At 40.9% G+C, this 22,321-nt stretch overlaps 1 protein-coding gene across 2 annotated transcripts in view; it reads right to left on the bottom strand.

Moving 5' to 3' along the window:
* The window catches only part of GMCL1 (germ cell-less, spermatogenesis associated 1), a 46,002-nt gene extending 24,796 nt beyond the window's left edge, over positions 1-21,206 (bottom strand). Inside the window, exons 1-10 of one of the 2 annotated variants that reach the window (XM_015421107.1) lie at positions 20,871-21,206; positions 15,205-15,328; positions 10,349-10,445; positions 8,170-8,267; positions 7,343-7,455; positions 6,669-6,734; positions 6,234-6,318; positions 5,585-5,675; positions 3,018-3,158; positions 624-693 (exon numbers count right to left, since the gene is read on the bottom strand). In XM_015421107.1, the coding sequence (XP_015276593.1) occupies positions 624-693; positions 3,018-3,158; positions 5,585-5,675; positions 6,234-6,318; positions 6,669-6,734; positions 7,343-7,455; positions 8,170-8,267; positions 10,349-10,445; positions 15,205-15,328; positions 20,871-21,100 (1,115 nt within the window). In that variant the 5' untranslated portion in view covers positions 21,101-21,206. The remainder of the gene's footprint in view (positions 1-623; positions 694-3,017; positions 3,159-5,584; positions 5,676-6,233; positions 6,319-6,668; positions 6,735-7,342; positions 7,456-8,169; positions 8,268-10,348; positions 10,446-15,204; positions 15,329-20,870) is intronic. The other variant, XM_015421108.1, reaches the window with a different exon arrangement.
* Positions 21,207-22,321: the final 1,115 nt, after the last annotated feature.

Here is a 22,321-nt window from a genome sequence, read left to right as displayed (position 1 = left end):
TACCTTTATTTCCCCCTCACTCTTCAGCTTTCCACCCCCACACACCTGCAGCCCCTCCCATGCTCTGAAGCCCTGACTGCTACGTCACATTGGCTGTCATATGGGGGCCACCTCAGCAGCATATAAGGATACAGAGCCCACCATTTTCTCCAGGGGAACTGATCTCTGCCATCTGGAAAGCAGTTGTAATTCTGAGTGATCTCCAGCCCTCACCTGGAGATTGGACACATTTTATCTCAGAACAGAAAACTGTTTAGAATGTTAGAGGCAAAAGCCAATCAAGTCGCATATGCAAACGACCTCTGTGTTCCGAGGCAAAGGCCAATGGGGCTGCATATGCAAATAACCTCTGTGTTCTGATTGGCTATGGGGGGAGAGGAACAGTAAACTGTTTAGAATGTTGGAGGCAGGATTCAGGCAAAGCAGCCAGTGGATAGGGAGACCCTCTGAATGACAGATCAGAGAGTGAACTGATTTTGGAGCGTGTGGAATGTTCTAGAGAAGTGCCACCACCATTTGGCTTTTATTTATAAGGGAGATTTGTACCCTGCATCTCAGGATGCATACACCAGAGAAGGAGGAGCACTAACACAACTGCAGGGAAAGGGGTGCAATACACATACCCAATATCATTGTCTTGTTCTGCTCTGAGCATGGCAAACCACTGCTGTTTGTAAACAGAGGACAGCCACTCTAAAATTGAAAAAGATCAAAGTAAGTATTTTATAGAAGGGGCATGAAAGCTAAACAGCAAATCTTAATTTCAACAAATGTTATGTACAACTGTAACAAACAATAAAACAAAGTTGGAGTCCAGTGGCACCTTTATGACCAACGAAGTTTAATTCTGGGTGTAAGCTTGACTCTGGATTTCTGCCCCAAAGCCATTTTGCTAGCATAATCAAAATTAAATGTAAGAGAAGGTTCCATTGTTATACAGACCATGCTGCACAAGTGCGCATACACATTCCCTCCTCCCCTAAGGGTTCAAACAAAACAAAAGACCCTTCTGGCAGCCCTGGGGGAGGGAGTTTGCTATGTTTTGTACCAGTATGACAACAAAAGAAAAGCTTTACAGAAATGTATTTAATTAAGCAAACTAAGATTCATCAATAAGAGAAGGAAGACAAGAATAGGACAAACCAGGGAGAAATCAGGTTTCAGGAAGAACAGGTCAATAATGATGTAGAGGTGGGACTATTTTCAAGAACAATTTAAGGAGGATTACAACAGTGATAAAAAAGGACAGATTAATTCAATACTGTGGATACTACACATTATAGGAACCATTATTACTCAAGAACACACTAGTTCCAAGTAAATTTTTGATCTTTGACTGAAATGGACTAACTACTTAGAAACTACAAAGTTTGAGTCCAGTCACTGTACTCCAAAGACACATAAAAGAAACAGGCGTATAACCTATTCAAGCAAAAACATATTTCATTTATGACAGCTACAGACAGTATACGGGAATTCAAACCCATGCCTTCTGATTCCCAAGTCCAGCATTCTATCCGTACACCCACACTATCACTTGTCTTTATATCTGAAGGTGAGTACTACAGGGAAGTAAGATTCCCAAATGTTCCTAGAAGGGTCTGGAAATCCTGCAATAGAAAAGGTGCCCTTTCACAAAAGCCATAAGAAGAGCCCTGCTGGATCAAACCAGTGGCCCATCTAGCCACCATCCTGTCTCACACAGTGGCCAACCAGTTCTTGTGGATGTCCAACAACTGGGCATTGAGGCAGAGACCCTCCCCTAATGTTGCCTCCCGGCCCTGGGATTCAGAGGCTGACTTCCTCTGAACATGGAGGTTCCCTTTGGTCACCATGGCTGGTAGCCACTGATAGAGCTATCCCTCCATGAATCTATTTCATCTCCTTTTAAAGCTGTGTATGTGGCCATCACTACATCCTCTGGCAGCAAATTACACATTTTAATCACTTGCTGTGTAATGAAGTATTTCCTTTTGTCTGTCCTAATCTACTGCCCATCAGCTTCACTGGATGCACTCACATTCTAGTATTTTGGGAGAATGAGAAAAAGTTATGTTTCTCAACTCTCTCCACCCCATGCATAATTTTATAAACCTATCATGTCTCTCCTTAGTTGTGACTTTTCTAAACTGCAAATCCCAGACTCTTCAGCCTTTTTCCACACCCTAACCTGTCGATTGCCCTCTTCTATACTTTTTCCAGGTCTGCGATGTTCTTTTTAAGATATAGTGACTGGAATTGTATACAGTATTCCAAATGAGGCTGTACCATAGATAGGCGGACAGGGGCATTATAATGTTGGCCATTTTATTTTCAATCCCTTTCCTAATAATCCATAACACAAAGTTTCCCTTTTTCTTTGCTGCAGCACACTGGGTTAACTCTTTCACTGACCTATCTACAACCACCATAACTCTGACGATAATTACCACCACCCAAGCTCAGCCTGACCTGCAACTATTTTTCTCACTGGCAAATGTGATCAGAACAAGACTGGCTAATCCTCTCACTAAGCCTTCTGATCCAGTTCTGACCCCCCCAACTGGTTCAATGTGGAAGCACTCTCTGACTGAGCAAAAAAGGGAGAGCTGCTACTGATCTTGCTGACTCAGCTAAAAGCCTTGCAGTTATACTGGATCCAGCTTTATTACTGGAGAAGCAAGTGAATGCAGCTGCAAAAAACGTTTTCTACCAACTCAGCCTAGCCTGTAAGATGGCCCTTTACCTTGGTATGGCTGACCTGGCCACCTGGATCAATGCCACAGTAACATCAAGACTAGACTACTGTAAGATTACACTACTGTCTATTATCCTATAGAGTCCTACTGCTTAGCATTTCATCTTAATAATAATGCTATGTTTCAGTTCTTTCTGGTGGTTCCAGACTTCTAAAATTCTAATGCATTGGTTACTGAATGCCCCATTTTGTTGATTGTACTGATTCACAATGCATAATGCACCTTGAGTCCCTGTGAGAAAGGCGGACTATAAACAACATAAATAAAATACATTCTTACCTGTTGGTATCAAATTATCTCGCTCGATAATTCTTGCAGATGCCAAATCACTGACTATGTACTGTAGCCTCAAATGTCTGAACACTGTCAAAAATGCACGTCCTTGTTCAGACTCTAAGAATGATACGCCATCCTCTAAATCTGCAATGCGGTAAACAAGAAAGAGTTGAAAAAAACAAGAATTTCATTATGCACATAGTAGGCAAACTGTATGTCATCAATCAGCTGCTCAGTGAGAGAAAGCAGACATTTAATTCTTCATGGAAAACTGACAAATCTCAAAATGCTTTCAATTATAAGGAAAATGAAACACATGATTTACTGTGAAGATTTCTTCTCATCAGTGAACTGTTGGGTAGCCTGGTGAGAGTTATATCACTCACACTTCACAAGCAGAGCTATGGTAATTTGCATAGTACTTCTGTTTGTCGAGAGGAAGATCCCCAATTCATGGCTTGCAACACCACAAAACTGGAACCTAATTTTAACCTTCATTAACTAGAGCAAAGCTCTAATTATAAACAGGTAGAGCAAAAGAATGCAGAAGAGCAGAGAAATTCCAAAAGTAAAAAGTCCCTTAGGAATCAACTATCCCAACAGTCTCAGGCAACAACTTTTCTGTGGGTAAGAATACCAGTTAAGTCTTCTAATGAGAGGGACCCTACCCCAGGAACAGCAGACACATTTGACTTTGACACTGATTCTATATTCCAGCATTTTAGCTACAAGTTTCTCCTAATTACTATGTCTGCAGAAATGGATTATACAGAGAATATGATGGCATACAGTCTGCCCACAAAGACTCCATAGACCTCAGAAATCTTCAGTGGATCTTCCAGAGGATGAAAGTTCTTCAAAAGATAGAGTTTGAGTACAAGCTATTAGAGACAATACTAAGCTCTCTTGTGGTTAGTGTCTAGGTCCCCACATTTTCAAACAACTGCCATTGTCTCTGTGATCCACTGAGGTGAGGGCAGTCATTATGGTGTCTACTAATGACATTATAAGTCAATACTGGGGTTTGTCAAGGAATAAGGGTTTTTTATGTGCTGCTCATTGACCCTGAATGATTTTTTCAAAGACCTCCAGGAAGTGGATGACTAAGATGTAGACTTAGGCTTACAAAAATAGCTTCAGGTTTCACGGGGGCCTGAGAAAGTTTCTTCTGTTGCTTACAGGCTGCTGGAAGGACAGAAGAGGCTTCATTTAACAAAGGTAAAAAAAACACAAATATTGGGAAGAAATAACCTAGGAGCAGGAGGGGATTAGAGACTGGACCTCACCCCCACTGACCACTTCCTTCCTCCCGGTCAGATAAAAAATTCCTGATGATGGAAAGTTGGATGCTCAGCAGCTGAGCCAAAGTTCAACATGATTTCCTACTGAGAAGCAAGGGAGATGACATTTTCTCTGGGAATGGGAGAAATGCAGAGCTCTTTAAAAAACTCAAGCTTTATATGTTTGCTATGCTCTTTCCCCTTTGCAGAGCTTGGGGGGGGGGGACACAAGCAATACCCAGTCCAATTTCTCCAAGGACTGGGGACTTGCAGAATTTTGTCCTCATATGGGCTTTAAAAAAAACCCAACCTGGATTCCAGCAAACTGGAGAAACTGTTCTTTCCCTTCATGCTCTTTTCACAGAGATCAGTTCAGACAACCTTTTAAACTGCCTTTGGTACCCAGGCGTGTGGCCTGGGCAAAAGGAGTTTGTATGCATGATTGCAGGAGGGAACCTGTAGTCAGAAGACAAGAGAGCTGGTGCCTCTTCACTCCCCTGCAGAGCTTCAACATTGTACAGCAGGGGAGTGAAGGAAATATCACTCATAGCTGCTGTTCACACTCAAAGTCTGGTGTCACTAACAGTGACCAGAGCATGAAAGACGGGGTGTCAGCACTGCCCTTCTATGAGAGTACTTTGGAGACCAGTTTATCTGGGATCACAGACCCCAATATTTACAGAGTTGGTTCCACTTGGGCCAATATAGATAATTTCTGCCCAAGCTCCGCAAGCCCCCTTTCTTCCTAGGGTTCATAAGATTGCTCTTCCCATGCCTTTAGAAGCTACCAGCACTTGGCCATGAAGTGGATGGCAGAACTGTGGTCATTTCAAGGGACTTCTTTGGCATAGCACTGACTCCCAAAAAACCCTTTTAGCTAAGGCAGAGGAGTAAGGAAAAGAGAAGATGCAGGAGCTAAGTGTGTGTGGAGACGAAGGGGGAGACAGAACAGAGCTCTCTGAAGTTCCAGTCACTGCAGAGCAGACAGGGCACACAGACTGTGGAACTACTTCCTAAATGAAGAGATGCTTTGTAAATTAGCACATTTCTGTCTGTGCATCAAGTAACTGTCACAAGGATACCCTTCTAGACTCATGGAGAATCCATTTTCATCTTCCATTAAATCCTCTCTTTTTTAGTATTCAGGGTTACATGTATTCTACTCAGAAGGACAAATTGCTTTTGGGAAGAAAAGTACAGACCGAACACAAGTAAAATATGTGAGAGTGAGCACAAAGCCTTTTAATTTTCACCATGCAAACTCTTTCACCGATCTAGCTGCAAAAATACCTTTTCTGCGCTTTGAGAACCAGGAGTCAGCTTCATTTAAAAGTTGCTTTAGTGATCCATTCCAAGAAGGCACTAGCTGAAGGAACATCCACTAAATAAAAACAAATTGCTGTGAGCTCATTTTAAATTATTTACTAGGCAAAGTATGAATTTTACATTTGAATTTTTACTGGAAAATGAAGATTATTTAGGTTGGAGCATTATGACACAGTGATCCTTAAGCCGTAGAATGTCATGTACAGCATATATTTATGCTAAAGGTAAAGGTTTTCCTTGCTCGAAAGCCAGTCAAATCCAACTCTAGGGGATAGTGCTCATCTCCGTTTCCAAGCTGAAGAGCCAGAGCTGTCCAAAGACTTCTCCATGGTCATGTGGCCAACATGACTAAATGCCAAGGCACACAGAACACTGTTATCTTCCCACCGAAGCAGTACCTATTTATCTACTTGCAATTTCTTGCTTTCAAACTGCTAGGTTGGCAGGAGCTGGGACCAGAGACGGGAGCTCACTCCGTCATGCGGCACTAGGGTCTCTTAACCTCTGAGCCACTGCAGCCCCATTTATGCTAACATGTCATTACATTGGATTTTGTTCAAATCCATTCTTGGTGCACCTGTTTCAGAGGGCAATTGAGGCTCTAGATTAATACCTTCTTGAGAGCTGTATACACATCCATCTCCACTTGCATTACGAACAGATTAGAGGAACTGATCAGCTGTTTCATGAGGTTTATGCTGGAACAGAAACATATTAAGGTAACAAAATAGATTTATTTAACAAACAGATTTTAAAAAATTTATATCCTATTAAGCTAACATTCTCACAGTATCTCAATTAGTCTGAGATGACAATTCCAGATGAGTAGCCGTGTTAGACTGCAGCAGCAGAATAAAACTGGAATCCAGTGGCACCTTAAAGACCAATGAGATTTATTCCAGCATACGTTTCCGTGAGTTAGAACTAATTTCATCAGATGTATGAAAAGAGCTATGAATCACAAAAACATATGCTGGAATAAATTTCATTGGTCTTTAAGCTGCTACTGGACTCCTATTTCAGTCCAAGACAACTGAAATTTTAATACCTGAGTTCTTTGAAGAGTTCCACACTCTGATGTGTCATCAGGTTGTTCAATAGCCATTCAAGGCACCTAGATGTAAAACAAATTAGTCCCCAATGGAGTGCACCAAAACAAGTTTGGACAATATTACAATTCAAGACATAAGAAAAACATTTTCAATAGCCAGTAATGGTGAATTTTTGCTCCCAGTCACATATCATCATATACTCGACCTGCTGCAATGCCCTTTCCTATATAAAGTGCCACTTCACCTACTCTTTGTAGGTCCTGTGTCATTCTTCCACTCATCTACCACTTCCACTGAATACTCACCCAACTGCCCTGTTGCAGGAGGAAGTGACAACAGATGGCTGACACTCCTTTCAAAGAGATTTTCAATTATAAAGGTTGCTACTTTGTCTTCTAAAATTAATCCCTTTCTCCACATCAATGCATATTTATACACTTTTAAAGTGTTGCAGAAACAAGAATAAAAATGTAAGCACGATGAATCCCTTACTTACTCCACATGCTTGTACTTTTAAAAGTGCTACAGAAACAGGAATAAAAATGTAAGCTTGACTAAGAAGAAAGCATACTAGATAGTTCCCAAGATAAAGGCCCAGATTTTTAATTTTGCAAGTCCTCCCCCTCAGATAAGGCTTATTTCACTACAGATGCCAAATCCTTATACTTACTTTTTCTTAACAGAATCTAGTCCATATGTTCCTGCAGAGTTATAATAACTGCACACAGTTTTCACATTGATTGTTTCCTTCATTGTCTCACCACACTGCTGAATTAAGCCATCCTGAAAATACACAATTCCGCATAAAAAATTTCAATGGCCAACCTAAATGCCATATGTAATGTTTTCCCCAAGATGACTGGTGAATTTTTCAACATGATTATCAGGGCTGAATCCTACAGATGTTTTGCTGATTGACAAAAGAGGAGGGATGATCTTGCTCAGTTCCCAGTCTCACAGCACTCCCCCCCCAACCCAAGCTTTTCATCTGCAAGAGTTTTGCAACCCTTTTGAGGGGTCTAAAAGAGGAAAAAAGAGGAGTGGGGAAAGATCCACTCCTGCCAGTGAAATTTCTGTAGGACCCAACCCTATACACAAATGCTCCTTGTTCGGAGGAAGATATTATAACCATTTTCCAGGCAGGCAAAGATGATGAGATTTGGCAGTTACATAATTAGTTACCTTAATTCAGTGGTCTTTAACCCATGGGCTAGGATCCGCAGGTGGGTGTGAACCTGACTTGCTGGTTTATGAGCAATCAGAGTTGCTCCTTTTCCCCTGCCTTTTGAAAGGATGTGCTGCTAAAACACATGCACAGAGAGAAGGGAGCCTCCAGCCTATCTTTGGATGCGCATTGAGAAGAGCTTGTATCTGTTAAGTTCTATGCCAATAAGCCCCAGGTATGGTAAAAGGAGACCCATTTCATACTGCAAAACTTGAACATCTTATAAGTGCCCTAGAGTCTATAAACTAAAGGGCATAGTTACTTTCACTTACCAATTGCAACATGCTGGCAGCAGCCAGGAGGGCAATCACTCGGCTGGGATTTATTAACACTTCATCTCGATAAAGTGAGCCAAATGCTACCTGTAAAGCTAAAACAAAAATCCCATTATAGGAGAGTTCCATCTTTACACTTCACACAAAAAAATTATGAGCTGCTTAAGTACCAACAACAACAAAAACTCTGAAATCAACAAGTTTTTAAAAAGCAATGTTACCAAAAGTCATACAAACAGCAGAACAGAATACATGAATGCCCATGAAGCTGCCTTATACTGAATCAGACCATGAGTCCATCAAGGTCAGTATTGTCCACTCAGACTGGCAGTGGCTCTCCAGAGTCTCAGGCAGAAGTCTTTCACATCACCTACTGCCAGATACTTTCAACTTGGACCTTCTGTATGCCAAGCAGATACTCTACCACTGAGCTACGGCCCCTCAACAGCAGCTGAGCATTTAATACAAAATCAACTCTGACGAGAAAAATAATTTTTAAAAATTATGCTGATGATGGAAACTGGAGTTCCTGGACTACAGAGGTTCACAGACAGGTGGTATTCCTGAAAAGGCCCTGAATGAATAAATACATGATATGGTCTTCACACAGTGGAGAACATGCCTTTTATAATACTTTTCTATTTTATAGCAAAAAATATGTCAAGATTGCATGCCTCAGGTTTTCATCAACCTTTCAACTTTAAGGAAGATCCCCCAAGCTATAATCTGCTTAACACTACTCCCAGTGGAGAAACAGTTTTCCAACTAATTCCCTACAAATACCAGTTGTCATACGTGTGTTTGTTGTTACGCCAACTGCTTTATTTACAGCAGAGGCCAACTAAATTTTTAACGTGAGACACCAGAGTCGTGTCCGAACCCAGAGTCCCAGTAATATAGACCACACGGGTGTTTTTCCAAAACAAATAATCTTTTTACTAAGCAATATCAAAGTCACATACACACAAAAACATCAGTCTCACTTCACATACGTTCAAGTTTCCTTTAGAGTTACAGAAATAGAAATAAAATAGATTCTCAGTTACTTGGAGGGAGGTAGGTAGCTATTTCGATTTATACTCACCTGTTTCCAGAAGTCTTATCTGTTGCAATGGGAATGGGGTAGAAAGTAATACCTAGGGGTTTAAGCTAAATCACACCTGCTAGAACCAGCTAAGCAAGTATGGATCTCTTTGGCTGCAGTCCAAGAGAACTTAAGGTAGACAAAGGATTGTTGGATAGAAAGTTGGACCTTAGGGGTAGTAAAGAAGATAGAGGTCATAGAAAAGGGAGCAAAGACCTAGAGTTTTGGTCTTTAGTTTTATAGTTGAATCTACAGGTGGGTGGCATTTTGCCAATCTGTAATCCCACCTATTTACAAGTCCATCCCATAGTTCTTCCCTATTGGTGCATGTGAAAAAGGGGCAGGTATTCTATGGGTTGGGCGATATTTGAAATACTACACTCTATCTCATGGAATGCCATCTGGCCAGGTGTGAAATGTCAGCTTCCTGCATCCTCTTTGAAGTACAGATGAATCTTGGCTTTCCCAGGCATTCAAGGTACCATCAACAGGAAACAGCAATTCAAATGCAGATCAAGTCCGTGTTCTGCGTGACATCTCGCCTCCTCAGCAATGGGGGAATCTCTTCTTCTTAGTTGTTGTTCTGCTCACAATGGCTAACATGTGCTTCTTCTTCCCACAATGCCTTGCGCTGAATGTGTGCAAGCTACATTAACATAAAATGCAGGCAAGCGTTCCCTATGTGAAATCTCTCTCTCACAGTACGTGATGCAAACAGCTTTCTTTGGCTCATGGTATACAGATGTGTGCACAGTCCATGTGTAGCGTGTGTAGCAGATATAAAACCATAACTTAGTCCATTTCCCAACATTGTGAAATATTAATTATTATAGATGTCAATATTAAAGTGTCCATATGAACAGATATTACTACAAAGGTTAGTATATGGCAATTTAATAAGCTTTGCTCAAGTATAACTTTGAAATGACTGGAGTACACATCCCGGTTCACCAATGCTCATTTAAAATGTAATCCAATCACATATTTTAACTTGCAATTTTTCTAGGCAACTTTTTTTTTAATGGTTGACGTGACAAGTCCTCAATATTTTCTGTCAAAAACCCAACAATTACAAACTGATCCTTTGCTTACCTTCTACATCAATATTCTGATCAGGAATTTCCAGTTCTATTGTATCCATGCCTGATTCCTTCCACGAACCACTGAACATACTGGAAAAGTAGCCAGACTATAAAAAGAAAGTGCACACAGTTAATTCAGATTTATTTTCAAACATTTACAAAATAACTAAAAAACACAATGTGTATGTTAATAAGGTACAATACACTTATGCTCTACTGTCTACATTAAGGATTCTAGTAGAAGTTTGCTTCCATTTCCAAGCAATTTTCAAACAAAATGCCTATTATTTCCAAAATGTAATAAGTATTAAATGTAGAAAAGGTAACAAACAGAAAGCAGCTAGAGTCTATAACACTGTCTGCAATGTTGCTATGTATAATTTGGACAAGAATTCCTGCAGGTACCAACTTATAAGGGAAACTGGAGAAGAAACTGCATGCAAGACGTACAAATTAATTTACAAGTGTGGTCTTATACTACAGACACACATATATTGCTATACGCATACATATAGTTAGGTGTAGGTGAATTAATACACATATACACGTACGCCATTTAAGAATACCTTTTTATTAAAGTGTAATTCATATAAAATTAGAAATAGCTAGTTTTCCATCCAATGAAGCAAAAATACTGCTTTATTAGAATTTTCCATCACAGCAGGAGGTGACCCCATTATGAGACGCTATCAATCACTGAAGTTTACCTGAGAGATTAAAAAAATAAAGTCTATTTGTACAGCAACATATCCCCTAGACCATTAATCAAACTATTGTTAATCAAAGGCAGAAAATTATCAATCTAATTAATTCAAGCAACCCCACATGTATGTTATTCGTTGTTAATGTCTCTTCACTGCTGTGGAATCTTTGATAAGCATATTATGTTTAAAGATTAATGTTAATTCCTATGCCTCACCTATTTGACAGTGGCCAAACATCCATGAAGCCAAAAATGCCACTGCCTGTATTCAGACATCACAAACATCCTGTGGCTTGTTCAGAGGCTCCCTTCTCCCTTGGCATGTCAAGATCACGGTTAACTCTTAAACAGAAAATCTTCAATTTGCCATGACGGCTGAGTCAGGATTTGTGCCTGATTTAAACATCACAGTAAATTGCAGTTAGTTCTAAAACAAGAGGTCTTCAGTCCTGGCATGTGAGGGGAAGCAGGACACAACCAGACAAGCCTGAATGCTTTCTGGCTCACTGTCATCACAAACAAACCAGTGTTTGATTGTGAGACACGGCTGGAACCACTGTGTAGGTGATAGTTTACCATATTTCATTTACTGACAACTGCTGTTAACTTAATTTTTAATTCTAGAACTGCAGACTGACCTTAATATTCCAGGATAAATACACATTTACAAATATTACACAGTTATAATTCAATATAATTTTAAAGAAGTTAACTGTCATGAAATAATTATTTATTTTTGTAAGGTGCTTATGTACCAAATCTATTTTTAAATTATATTTTTTATTGTTCTAAGCTAAGTTAATGCTTAAAAAATACTTGACCACAGAGTCCCCTGAAACGTTTTCCCTTGGGAATCAGCAAATCTTTAGGGAACAAAACAGGGGCCTGCAATGTGTGTGTGGCGGGGATTGACAGAAATTGCCACCCACTCAATAAACCCTAAGTTCCCTTAGGTCTTCGGAACTGTGATGCAGGCCAATAATTCATTTATGCAACTCTGATTTTGTTAGACATCTTAGGCTGCTTCCACTTGGGAACAATTCTCAAGATAGCTGTCCGTGCTGCTGCAAAAGCACAGGCATTTGCAACGGCAATGGAACATCCATGATAACTGCAAAGGGGTAGCAAAATAAAATACTAACAACAGTTATTTCAATGTGAACTTTGGTGACTCACCAGTCACCACTTATTTCTTCAAATACGTATGAAAATCAAGTTTCTCAAATATAACATTTTCCTTATACCTATATCTCCACAATGAAAATATCTATATGCTTCCTTTTTTAAAAAAAAATGTGAATTCAGAGAAGCTAGTAGATCAAGTCAATAAATAGTTATGACCAGGGCTTGCTCACTCGCTCTCTCTTTGAAAAAGAGCTGCTGGAACTCTCAAGAGGGAAATGACGTTTTCAATCTGTATATTGAAAACTCATGAACCTTTAAACATTTCAAAAAGAATTTAGTTGAAGAGGTTGCAGAACTCTGCTGTGCTTAAGAAAAAAACTGAGAAAAGCCCTCTGGTGGCAGCAAAGAAATGGCAGCTATAAGACCCACAGCAAGGTAAGTGGCACCAATGTTTGTAGGACTTCTAAAAAAGCACACCTTTCTGATCACATAGCACATATAGGTGCTTTGCTCAAATCTTTCAAAACAACAAAAACAGACTGCATAAAAGCAGAGGAAGACCTGGAATACGGAGAATTAGGGGACACCATGTGGCTACTTCAAAAAGCTGCAATTTGGATATCAAACCTGAGTAAAATGTCTGTGTGTAGGAGCAACCTTAAGCATACTAATAGAAAGATACAGAAATAGAAATTCCAGAGGAGTTTCACTAGCTTATGGTGCCCATAGTAAAGCCATTTTTTGATCCTGTATTCAGATCGCTTAAATCAGCAAGTGCCCAACAACAGATTCCTATTAAGCCCAAGTCTATTCTGCATGAAACGGAGAAGAGTGGAAAGACATTTCTCAAAACGTGGTAGTCTCCAAACTACAGTCACAGTCCTAACTGTACAAGATGTTCCTTTTCTCCTTTCCAGCTGTAATACATCATCACCTAACATTCTCAACCATCAAATTCAAGCACAGACAGCTACAGTACCAAAGCTTTCTGATTTGCATAGGAAAATATTCAAGTCTTTTATCCAAATAGCACCCTGAGTACATACTAAACAGTGCCCATCCCTAACTTTTTCAGGAACAAGGTGCTTACTTGCACATGATCGATATTGTATTGTATCACACACACCCTGCCAAAAAAACCCCAAAAACCCAACAATGCCCGTTGTGCAATTCTGGTCACCACACCTCAGAAAAAAAACATTACAGCATAGGAAAAAGTGCATAAAAGGGCAACTAGAATGATAAAAGGGTTGGAACACTTTCCCTAAGAAGAAAGGTTAAAGCACTTGGGGCACTTTAGCTTGGAAAGATGACGACTGAGGGGTGACATGATTATGCATGGGATAGAGCAGGCAGAGAAAGAAGTACTTTTCTCCCTTTCTCACAATATAAGAACTTGTGGGCATTCAATGAAATTGCTGATCAGTCAGGTTAGAATGGATAAAAGTACTTCTTCACCCAAAAAGTGATTAACACATGGAATTCACTGCCACAGGAGGTGGTGGCGGCTACAAGCATGGACAGCTTCAAGAGGGAATTAGATATACACATGGAGCAGAGGTCCATCAGTGGCTATTAGCCACAAGGTATCGATAGGAACTCTTGATCTGGGGCAAGTGATACGCTGTATTCTTGGTTCTTGGGAGAGGGGCAACAGTGGGAGGGCTTCTAGTGTCCTGGCCCCACTGGTAGACCTCCTGATGGCACCTGGTGTTATTGGCCACTATGTAACAGAGTGTTGGACTGGATGGGCCATTGGCCTGATCCAACATTGGCTTTTCTTATGTTCTTAACCAAAACAAGCAATCCTTCTGAATATCACTTAGCAAGCCAGACACTGGGAAATAGCATCACAGTCAGTCTTCACAGTCAACAGCTGCTTGCTGGATAGAATGGAAGAAGCAGAAAGGCAGCTATGTCAGCCTTCCTGATAACAGAAAAAAACAACCCTACCCCAAAGTGCAAAAGAACTATTCAGAACATGCATGGGCAGCTCTACTGCCAACGGCACTGTGTCTCCCAAACTTCTGGGATCCTTCCTCAAGTAAGATAGGACACTGTCTTTATAGAGGCAGCTCTCCACAGTCTCAGGAAATGTCTCTCCTAGACCTGCTACCTATGACCCTTTCTCAGGAAATGCTGGATAATATTCTACTGGAAGAGAGCTATCATGGCAGGACCCTGTATGCCATGAGAGGAAGACCCCAAAATATTGAGGGGTGCATGAGAGGAAGACCACAAAATATTGAGGGATAAATACAAATCATAAAATTTCTGGAGTCTCCTGTATTCAGAGCTTTTGTGAAAGGGACTCTCCTTCCACACCGTATGCTGAATCCTCTGAATAGCAAAGAAGGAAGGGGAATAGTTAGTAATAATTAGAAAAAGTGCAATATAAAGACATAGTGTTCAACAGGTCTCACGTATGTTATCTCATGCATCTTTACAAACACCCTATCAGGTACTATTATTGTCCTCTTGTTACACAGAGAGAAATAAAGACAGGACAGACGAAGAAAGCCAGCTGAGCTTTGAGCTAAGGACCTCCTGTCTTACATCCCCTTGACCTACCTGCCTCTGTCTTAGAAGTTCTTTTAATTGAGAATCCTCCTCCCTGGTAGCTTTAGGGTTGCATTCTGTTGTTGGAAACAAGTTTCTTTTGGACTAAAACAACACTTTAGTGCAGAAAAACCAATCTAGAAGGCAAATGACTGCTTGCAGTTGGCTCTGAATGAGGTCACTACTGCTTGCCATTTGTATCTACCTGGAAGTGCTGTGGCCACTTCACACAGAACAGAGGGGGGAAAGTGACCTGGTGAGCATGAAAATGACAAAATGGTCTTTGGTCTTAAACATGCACTTGTATGTGATCAGCTCCATATATATTCCATCATTATACTTTAGCTTAAAAATAAATGGAAAGCAGAAGATAGTTCTACTATGTACTGCTATTCTTAAAATAATTTTAAAATTGTAACTCTAGCTACAATCAAAGGAAAAACTGGAACATTTGCCTGGGGAATATAGTTTATTCTTACCTGACACAAGTATATCTTGTGCAAGTTCCATTCTTCTCCCAGGGCACAAATAGTAATATCACTGTTTTCACCATTCAAAAACAGAGTCTGATAAATATACTTGGAGGTACTTTTTAGTTTTTTCCTAGATTAAGAAAAAGACAAACACAAGTACTGAATGCTGACATATGATATCAATTACACACAACATCTTGGAAGCTTGCTGAACAAATAAACTTTCCTTGCAAGCATCCTTTGAAGTATTTGGTTTTTGTATAGAAAGTGTCATAGTTCAACAGAACTGACATTGATTGCAAATGATTTTATTTATTACAGTTGTGGGGGCCAATCTGAGTTTTTTTAGTACACAAAGGCACCCAGTTATCACAGCCATGTGTCTCTTTATGGGTTTAAATAATTCTAAGAGTCTGCATCACTCTGAAAACACCTTAGAAATGTGATGGCAGCAGGGCATATCCAGCTTAGTTAATGGCTCCCAAAATATGTGTGGCTACTTTGCTTAGCCAGAATCGGTCTCACAAGGGTGCAAGGAACTGTTGCATTCTTGTCAGTCCACCCAATGGCCATCTCATCCAGCAGTGTCTACACTTGAGAGGTCTGAGCAAAGGTCTGTCATTTATTTGATTTCTATACCCACCTTTCAATCCAGAAGGACCCCCAGGTGGCTTGCATATAATAATAAAACAAAACTAAATATATTCATGTTAAATTTTATACAATTCCATCACATTTCTCTTTTCCTAGTTTTCCCCACCTATTACATCTCCTCCATTTGAACTCCACTTTATAACAGTTGGTTCACAGTAGTTGTTCTGTGTGGTGCAGTGGTTAGGAGAAGTGGACTCTGGAGAACTGGGTTTGATTCCTCACTCCATCACATGAAGCCTGCTGGATTACCCTGGGCCAATCAGAGTTCTCTCAGAACTCTCTAAGCCCCATCTACCTGTTGTGGGGAGAGGAAGGAAAGGCGATTGTAAACCGCTTTGAGCCTTCTTAAGGTAGAGAGAAATGAGGTATAAAAGCCTGCTCTTCATCTTCCTTACAATAACTGTGAAGTAAGTCAATATATTTATATAAAACCAAAAATCAGTGGCACCTTAAAGACTAATAACATTTATTTCAATATGAGCTTTTAGAAGTCATAGCCTACTTTCTATCTGATGAAGTGCACTGAGACTCACAAAAACTAGTACTGAAATAAATGGAGAGGTATTTACAGTGACACTGAATTTCTATTTTATTTTGCTGCAACAGACTAATATGGCTACTACTTTAAAATATAATTATTCCCATTCTTCAGATGAAGGCTTGAGGCTAGGGAAGAGTGAGCAGACTAAGACTACCTTGGAAATACTGTGTCAGAAGATTTTAACTGTGACTCTCCCAGTTTAGGTTGTTACTGTAGGTCAGTCAAAACCTTAATTGGCATAGATTGAAAAAGAAAACAATAATAATAGGTTGTTACTGATTTACTATATGGCTCTCATCCTCCCCTGACTGCCTCTCTAAACAACAGACAACCCGTAAACACACACACAAATAAGACTAAGGATGTACAATTCATGCTACAAATGTCAAAAGAAATACCAATTAATGTATCAGACAGGCACTCCATCAAACAATCACCCATAAAAGGTCTCAGATTTTCCCTCCACTTCCCTATAAACTTTCAGTTCCCCATCTGATAACTGGGTAGCCTTCAGGTAGAGTGTCACTATTCTTATGTGGTAAATAAACTTTTATTATAATGCTGTTATGCCACCTTATTACTGTTTGATACTTTGTTGGCTTACACCACAAATAAGGAACTGTGACTGAGGAGGGTCTGTAACTCTATAAATTCTCCCTCAGAAATAGGCACCTAGGCACACTGAAAGTTAAAACAGAAATCAAAATTTATTGGAACAGGCAGGGGTTGGAAAAGTATATTTACAAGTGAACTCTGGGTAGGTTTGGTAGAGCAAGGTTCAAATATATATCCAAAATTGCTTTTATACAACACTAGTTGCGGTGGCTCAAGTGGTTAAGACGCTGAACTGCAGGCTGTGGAAGGTCAGTAGTTCAGCAGTTCGAGACCCGGGTGCCGCATGATGGAATGAGCTTCCATCTCTAGTTCCAGCTCCTGCCAACCAGCAGATCGAAAGCAAGAAATTGCAAGTACGGTAGATAAATAGGTACCACTTCAGGGGGAAGGTAACAGCGTTCCGTGCGCCTTGGTGTTTAGTCATGCCGGCCACATGACCACGGAAACGTCTACGGACAGCGCTGGCTCTTTAGCTTTGAAACGGAGATGAGTACTGCACCCCTAGAGTCGGATTCGACTGGCTTTCAAGCAAGGGAACCTTTACCTTTAGAGATGTTTAGTGAGTTACTTTCTGTGGTTTATTTTGGCTTGATGTTGTTAGAGATGTTTCACTGCTTTTACTGTGATGCAGAGTTTACTAGAGTCCCTTACACCTTCTTTCTGGATGGTTACACAGACTTGAAATTTTATTATGCTTTAACCCTATGTTTATTGACCAGGGGTTTTCCTATCTGCCCCCTCTTCCTCTGGCCAGACTGTTATTCTCTTATCCTTAAGAGCAATAACCTCTTTTGACTTGCTTGAAGGACCTCTGTGCATCTGCAGACCTTCTGCTCAACTCCCTATCTAGTTTCTGTAAACTGGTAAATCAGATTCCATACTGAGAATGTATAATTCTCCACTAAAGTAGTGTTTCTGTTTTTCACACAAGGAGATTTCTCTCCACTCCTTGAACAGGTGAGGTACTGCCAGACTCACTGTCTCCCACCTGTCTGTTATTTGCAGAGGCCACAAAACACCTGCTTTGCTCCAGAGAGGGCTTATCAGACCCTTTTTTTCTTCAGAGTCTCTCACGAGGAGTTTTCTGTTAACTCCCTTGCCTAGCTCCATCTCCAATGGTGGGATTGTGTTATTTTGCCATTACTGGTACACCTGCAGATAAAGTACAGCAACAGTGGGGCCGCCACATGGCAGGTTTTCCTGCCCCAATCTCCGAGAAGTGGCCACCTCCCCCTGGGCCACAAGCGTTTTTGCATTTTTTAAAAAAAGGGTCAGTACAAGAATATTGCTATACCGATATGCCATTGTAACAACAGACTCTCTGAATTCTTAGTCTTCATTTTTTAAGAGTCTCCATTGTAAAGTATGCCTTTTCCTTTATATTTACGCAAAGGAAGGGAGTAGAATTGAAGACTTACCTTTTTAAAAAGGAAAGCTGAGAATTCAGAGAACTTGCTACACCTATTGTTATGCTATATCAATATAACAATACTCCAGCACGGACTTAAAAAAAAATAAGCACCCCAGTGACAGGGAAAAGAAATGGCTTCCATGTGGGCCAGAAAAACAGAATCTTCCTCCCTACACAGCAGCTATCCAAGGCTTTATTGCAATCTTTCCCAAAACTTTGGAACAAAGCAAGTTTGAGAAAGATTGGAGAAAAGCTGCAGGAACCCTTGGAGGCGCAAAAATGCAACACAATGCTGTGGGAAAGCATGAACAATAACAGCCTCCCAAATGCACTGAACTCAAGGCAGAGACTCCATGTGGAAGACCCCAAAATATGAAACTGATGTGCACCAGCTATCTCTGTGGAACAGAGTTTCTTCACACAACACAGTTCACAGCCCCAATGTCTAGTAACAGCCATGAACTTATGTGCCTTTAGGCCTGGTTTATCACTAGCTATTAGGTGTGATAAGTAACATCCTCTGAATACTAACTGCTAAGGACAAAAATATGGGAGCGCTGTTGCCAGACATGTGGGGGCAGTGGTTTGTTTTTCTATTTTCTAATGGAAATTAGAGTATAATATTAAGCAGTATTAGTTTCAAAGTTTTTTGGTTAGGTAATTATCCCTAGGAAGTATTTTATTTATTTATTTAAATTTATATCCCGCCCTCCTGGCCAAGGCAGGCTCAGGACGGCTTACATGAAGCATATAAAGACAGCTAAAACAAAACTGAGTAGAATCATAGCAATACAATTATAAAATATAAAACATAAAACATTATGAAAGAGCATACCTATGTTTTATTGATCTGTAATGACGGAGGAGATAAAAATTACAGATAATATAATAATCCAAGTAAAATAACAAGTAACCAGTTCATCTGATTGGCTTTGATTTGGCCCAGCACAACCAAAGCCAGAATTCTGATTTATATCTCTCCTCACATGCTATAAGGGACATTATACAGAGCGGTCCTAGAAACACTTCTCTGAGAGTAAGCCCCGTTGAAATGGCACACCCGCTTAAGATGGCAATGATAATAAGCAATCTCATGTGGAACTAACAATGTAATGCAACTACGCTACAGAGTAACAGTGGAACTGAGCTGCCCCAGTGACCTCTGTGGGAGAGAGCCAAATTCTGTTGAAACAGTCAACAAAGTAATCAGGCATAGTTCTTTGGATGTGCTAAAACTGTAATGCAATCCTATGAAGACTTGATTCAATGGACTTAAACTGCACAGGATTCTACTGTTTGTGTACAAACCGCTTTAAGTGACCTTGTGTCCCCTCGACCTTAAATTTATACAACGTAAGGGAACTACCAGTATTATCCCAATAAAAATAATTTCCATATAATGTTTTGGATTTGTTTGAATGTAACATTGAAACCACATTTTAATTTTTCTCCTAACAATCAAATATTTTTGTTCAAGTCTGTGTTGCTAATGGGGCATAACATTAACATGGGTTCCCTTTACATTTTTGTTTACTAAATGCAAATCAAAATGCATATGCTAAATCAGATTATGCTTCATTTAGAAATCCAACTTGTATTTTTTTTCCAGAAAACCCACATCACTAGCTGTTACTTTCATACTTTGCTTGAGGAGTCCTCTCAGAAATATATGGCTGGCTGCTACCATAAGCAGACTAGATGGAACTTTATTAATTTGATACACCAAGGCAAAATTTTATGTCAGAGCCACATCCTGATTCCAAGTAAACTCAGAAAAATTTATAAAGACTTTCCCAAAAGGTGCAATAAAAGTGGAGTATCTATTGAGGCACTATACCACATAATTCTGGGGACAAAACAATGGACAATCACAATCGTTTCCATGCTCGGCATGTGTGAGCATTTCGCTGCTACTAGAAACAGACTATAGAGAGCCTTGGGTCTGAGCTATCAAGATACTTCATACAAAGCAGATAAAAAATAATTAGAAGTCGTCCCCCCCTCTGAATACTATAAACTCTTTAGAGGCTTGAGCAAGCCAATTTCCCATCATCTCTCCATTTGCCCTTCTTAACTGATCTCAACATTTTAACACCTGCCGTATCAGGCCGTCAGGAAATAGTTACCTCCCAAAAACTACCACCACCACCCCTTTTGTGTTCATTTACATAACCGTGATTTTCTGTATAACAAAGTGTATTATGCCCACAATGTTGTCTCCGGGTGGCCAAGGCAGTGCAGTTTCTTGTGACTAGGACGAGTCACCCACTGTACTATACGATGAAGTGGAGCCTCCATGTTAAGGGGCAGTGTAACCCGATGCTGAGAGAGGAGAAGCGACACGGGAGGGTGCGCGTCCCTTCACGGGCTGCTTACAAACTTCCCACGGGGGATCTGGCAGCTTCCCTCCCACCCTCCTTTCTCTCACACGTCCGCCTTCCCGCTCAATACCTTCTAGGGGTGTTAAGTAGCCGCTCCTCCCGCTCGCCCTCCCCGTCGCTATCGCTGTCGCTCGTGCCATCGCCAGGGCCGCCCCGCTTCCTCTTGGCCGACCCGCTGCGGCGGCTCCCCCGGCTCCCGCTGCTGCCGTCTCCCCTCACAGCCACGTTCGCCGCCGCTGCCTCCCCTCCGCGCGGGGCTCCCACCTGCCCCCTCCACACCCGGCTGCTCAGCGAGCCCATGGCCGCCCAGCTGCTGCGGCCTCCTCATAGGGACTGAGCCAGGCAGCAGAGCTCGGCGAACGCGACGGATAAAACTGACAGGGTCAACACCGTCGAGCCGCCGCCATTATTGTCACAGCGAGGCGGTCGTTGTGAAGCGCATGCGCCGCGGAAGCAGCCGCCATAGTCGCCTCCGCCGGCTTCTTGATTTAACGCGCCTGCGCCGCGGGGGACGATGTTGTCATTACAGCGGGCGGTAACCATAGAGACAGCGGACTAGATTAACGTGGAGGTGGCTCATCTGTGCTATACCACCCCCCATCTATAGGGGGGGTGGCTATACTCGGGAATAAGGCCTCGTGAGGAAATATGAGATTCATCAAAGCCCAATAGTCCATAGTATGTTAAAAAATTGTTAGTCTTTAACGTAGAAGGCTCTTGGCTACTTATGCCTACATATTAGTATATATATGGTACAAAAGGTTAGGAGGGAACACTTGAGACTTGGGAATGGGGAACTGAGTGAACCGCGGGGCAAATATAGCGATGTCTTTTCTCTCTGGATTGCAACCAGTGCACAGTTTTACTGAGTAGCTGAGAGAGTTTTGTCAAGTATTGACTCAATGCCGGAAGAACAGTGAATTCAGCTTTATTTAGTAACAAGAACATCCGAAGAACACACATAAATAGTGGAGCATAGCTCCCTTTTAAACAATCCCGGCTGATGTAGCCACGCCCAGGAATAGTTAAGGACCAATAGTATTCTTACAATAAAGTCCAATCAGGTTTGTTCCCTCCAGCACCGTTCTTAAGCTTTGATTGGTTACATTTTATCATTAGCCAATAGGATTGTTCCAGCTTAGAATCCTGGCTGAACCTCAAGCTTAACATTGCATCTAATACAGTGAATACATAACAAGTTTCCATTAGGATGGATTTATTTGTTTATTTTGCAGGGGGAGGGAACTCAGAGGTGGCTGGAATTCTAACTGCTAGCTTTAATCTTGGAGACAAATAGTCCCGACTACTAGCCCCAATGACTCCATTAGGAAGAGAATAGAGTCTAGTGATTCTATTCTAGTGACTCTGCAAAGTTATTGCAGCGTAAATTCTGGTGGACCCAAGTCCTGACTGTTGCTTCTGCAATTGAGAAAAACAGGTAAGTCTCTGGAAATGCAGAGTCAAATCAATCCAAGTCATTACACATTTATGTATTTATTTTATTATACTTTTATCCCGCCC

The sequence above is a fragment of the Gekko japonicus genome, unplaced genomic scaffold (assembly GCF_001447785.1).
Source record: "Gekko japonicus isolate JY-2015 unplaced genomic scaffold, Gekko_japonicus_V1.1 scaffold13, whole genome shotgun sequence".
Lineage (NCBI taxonomy): Eukaryota > Metazoa > Chordata > Lepidosauria > Squamata > Gekkonidae > Gekko > Gekko japonicus.
The sequence above is the reverse complement of the archived record's forward strand: the minus strand, read 5'-3'. Positions and strand labels throughout refer to the sequence as shown.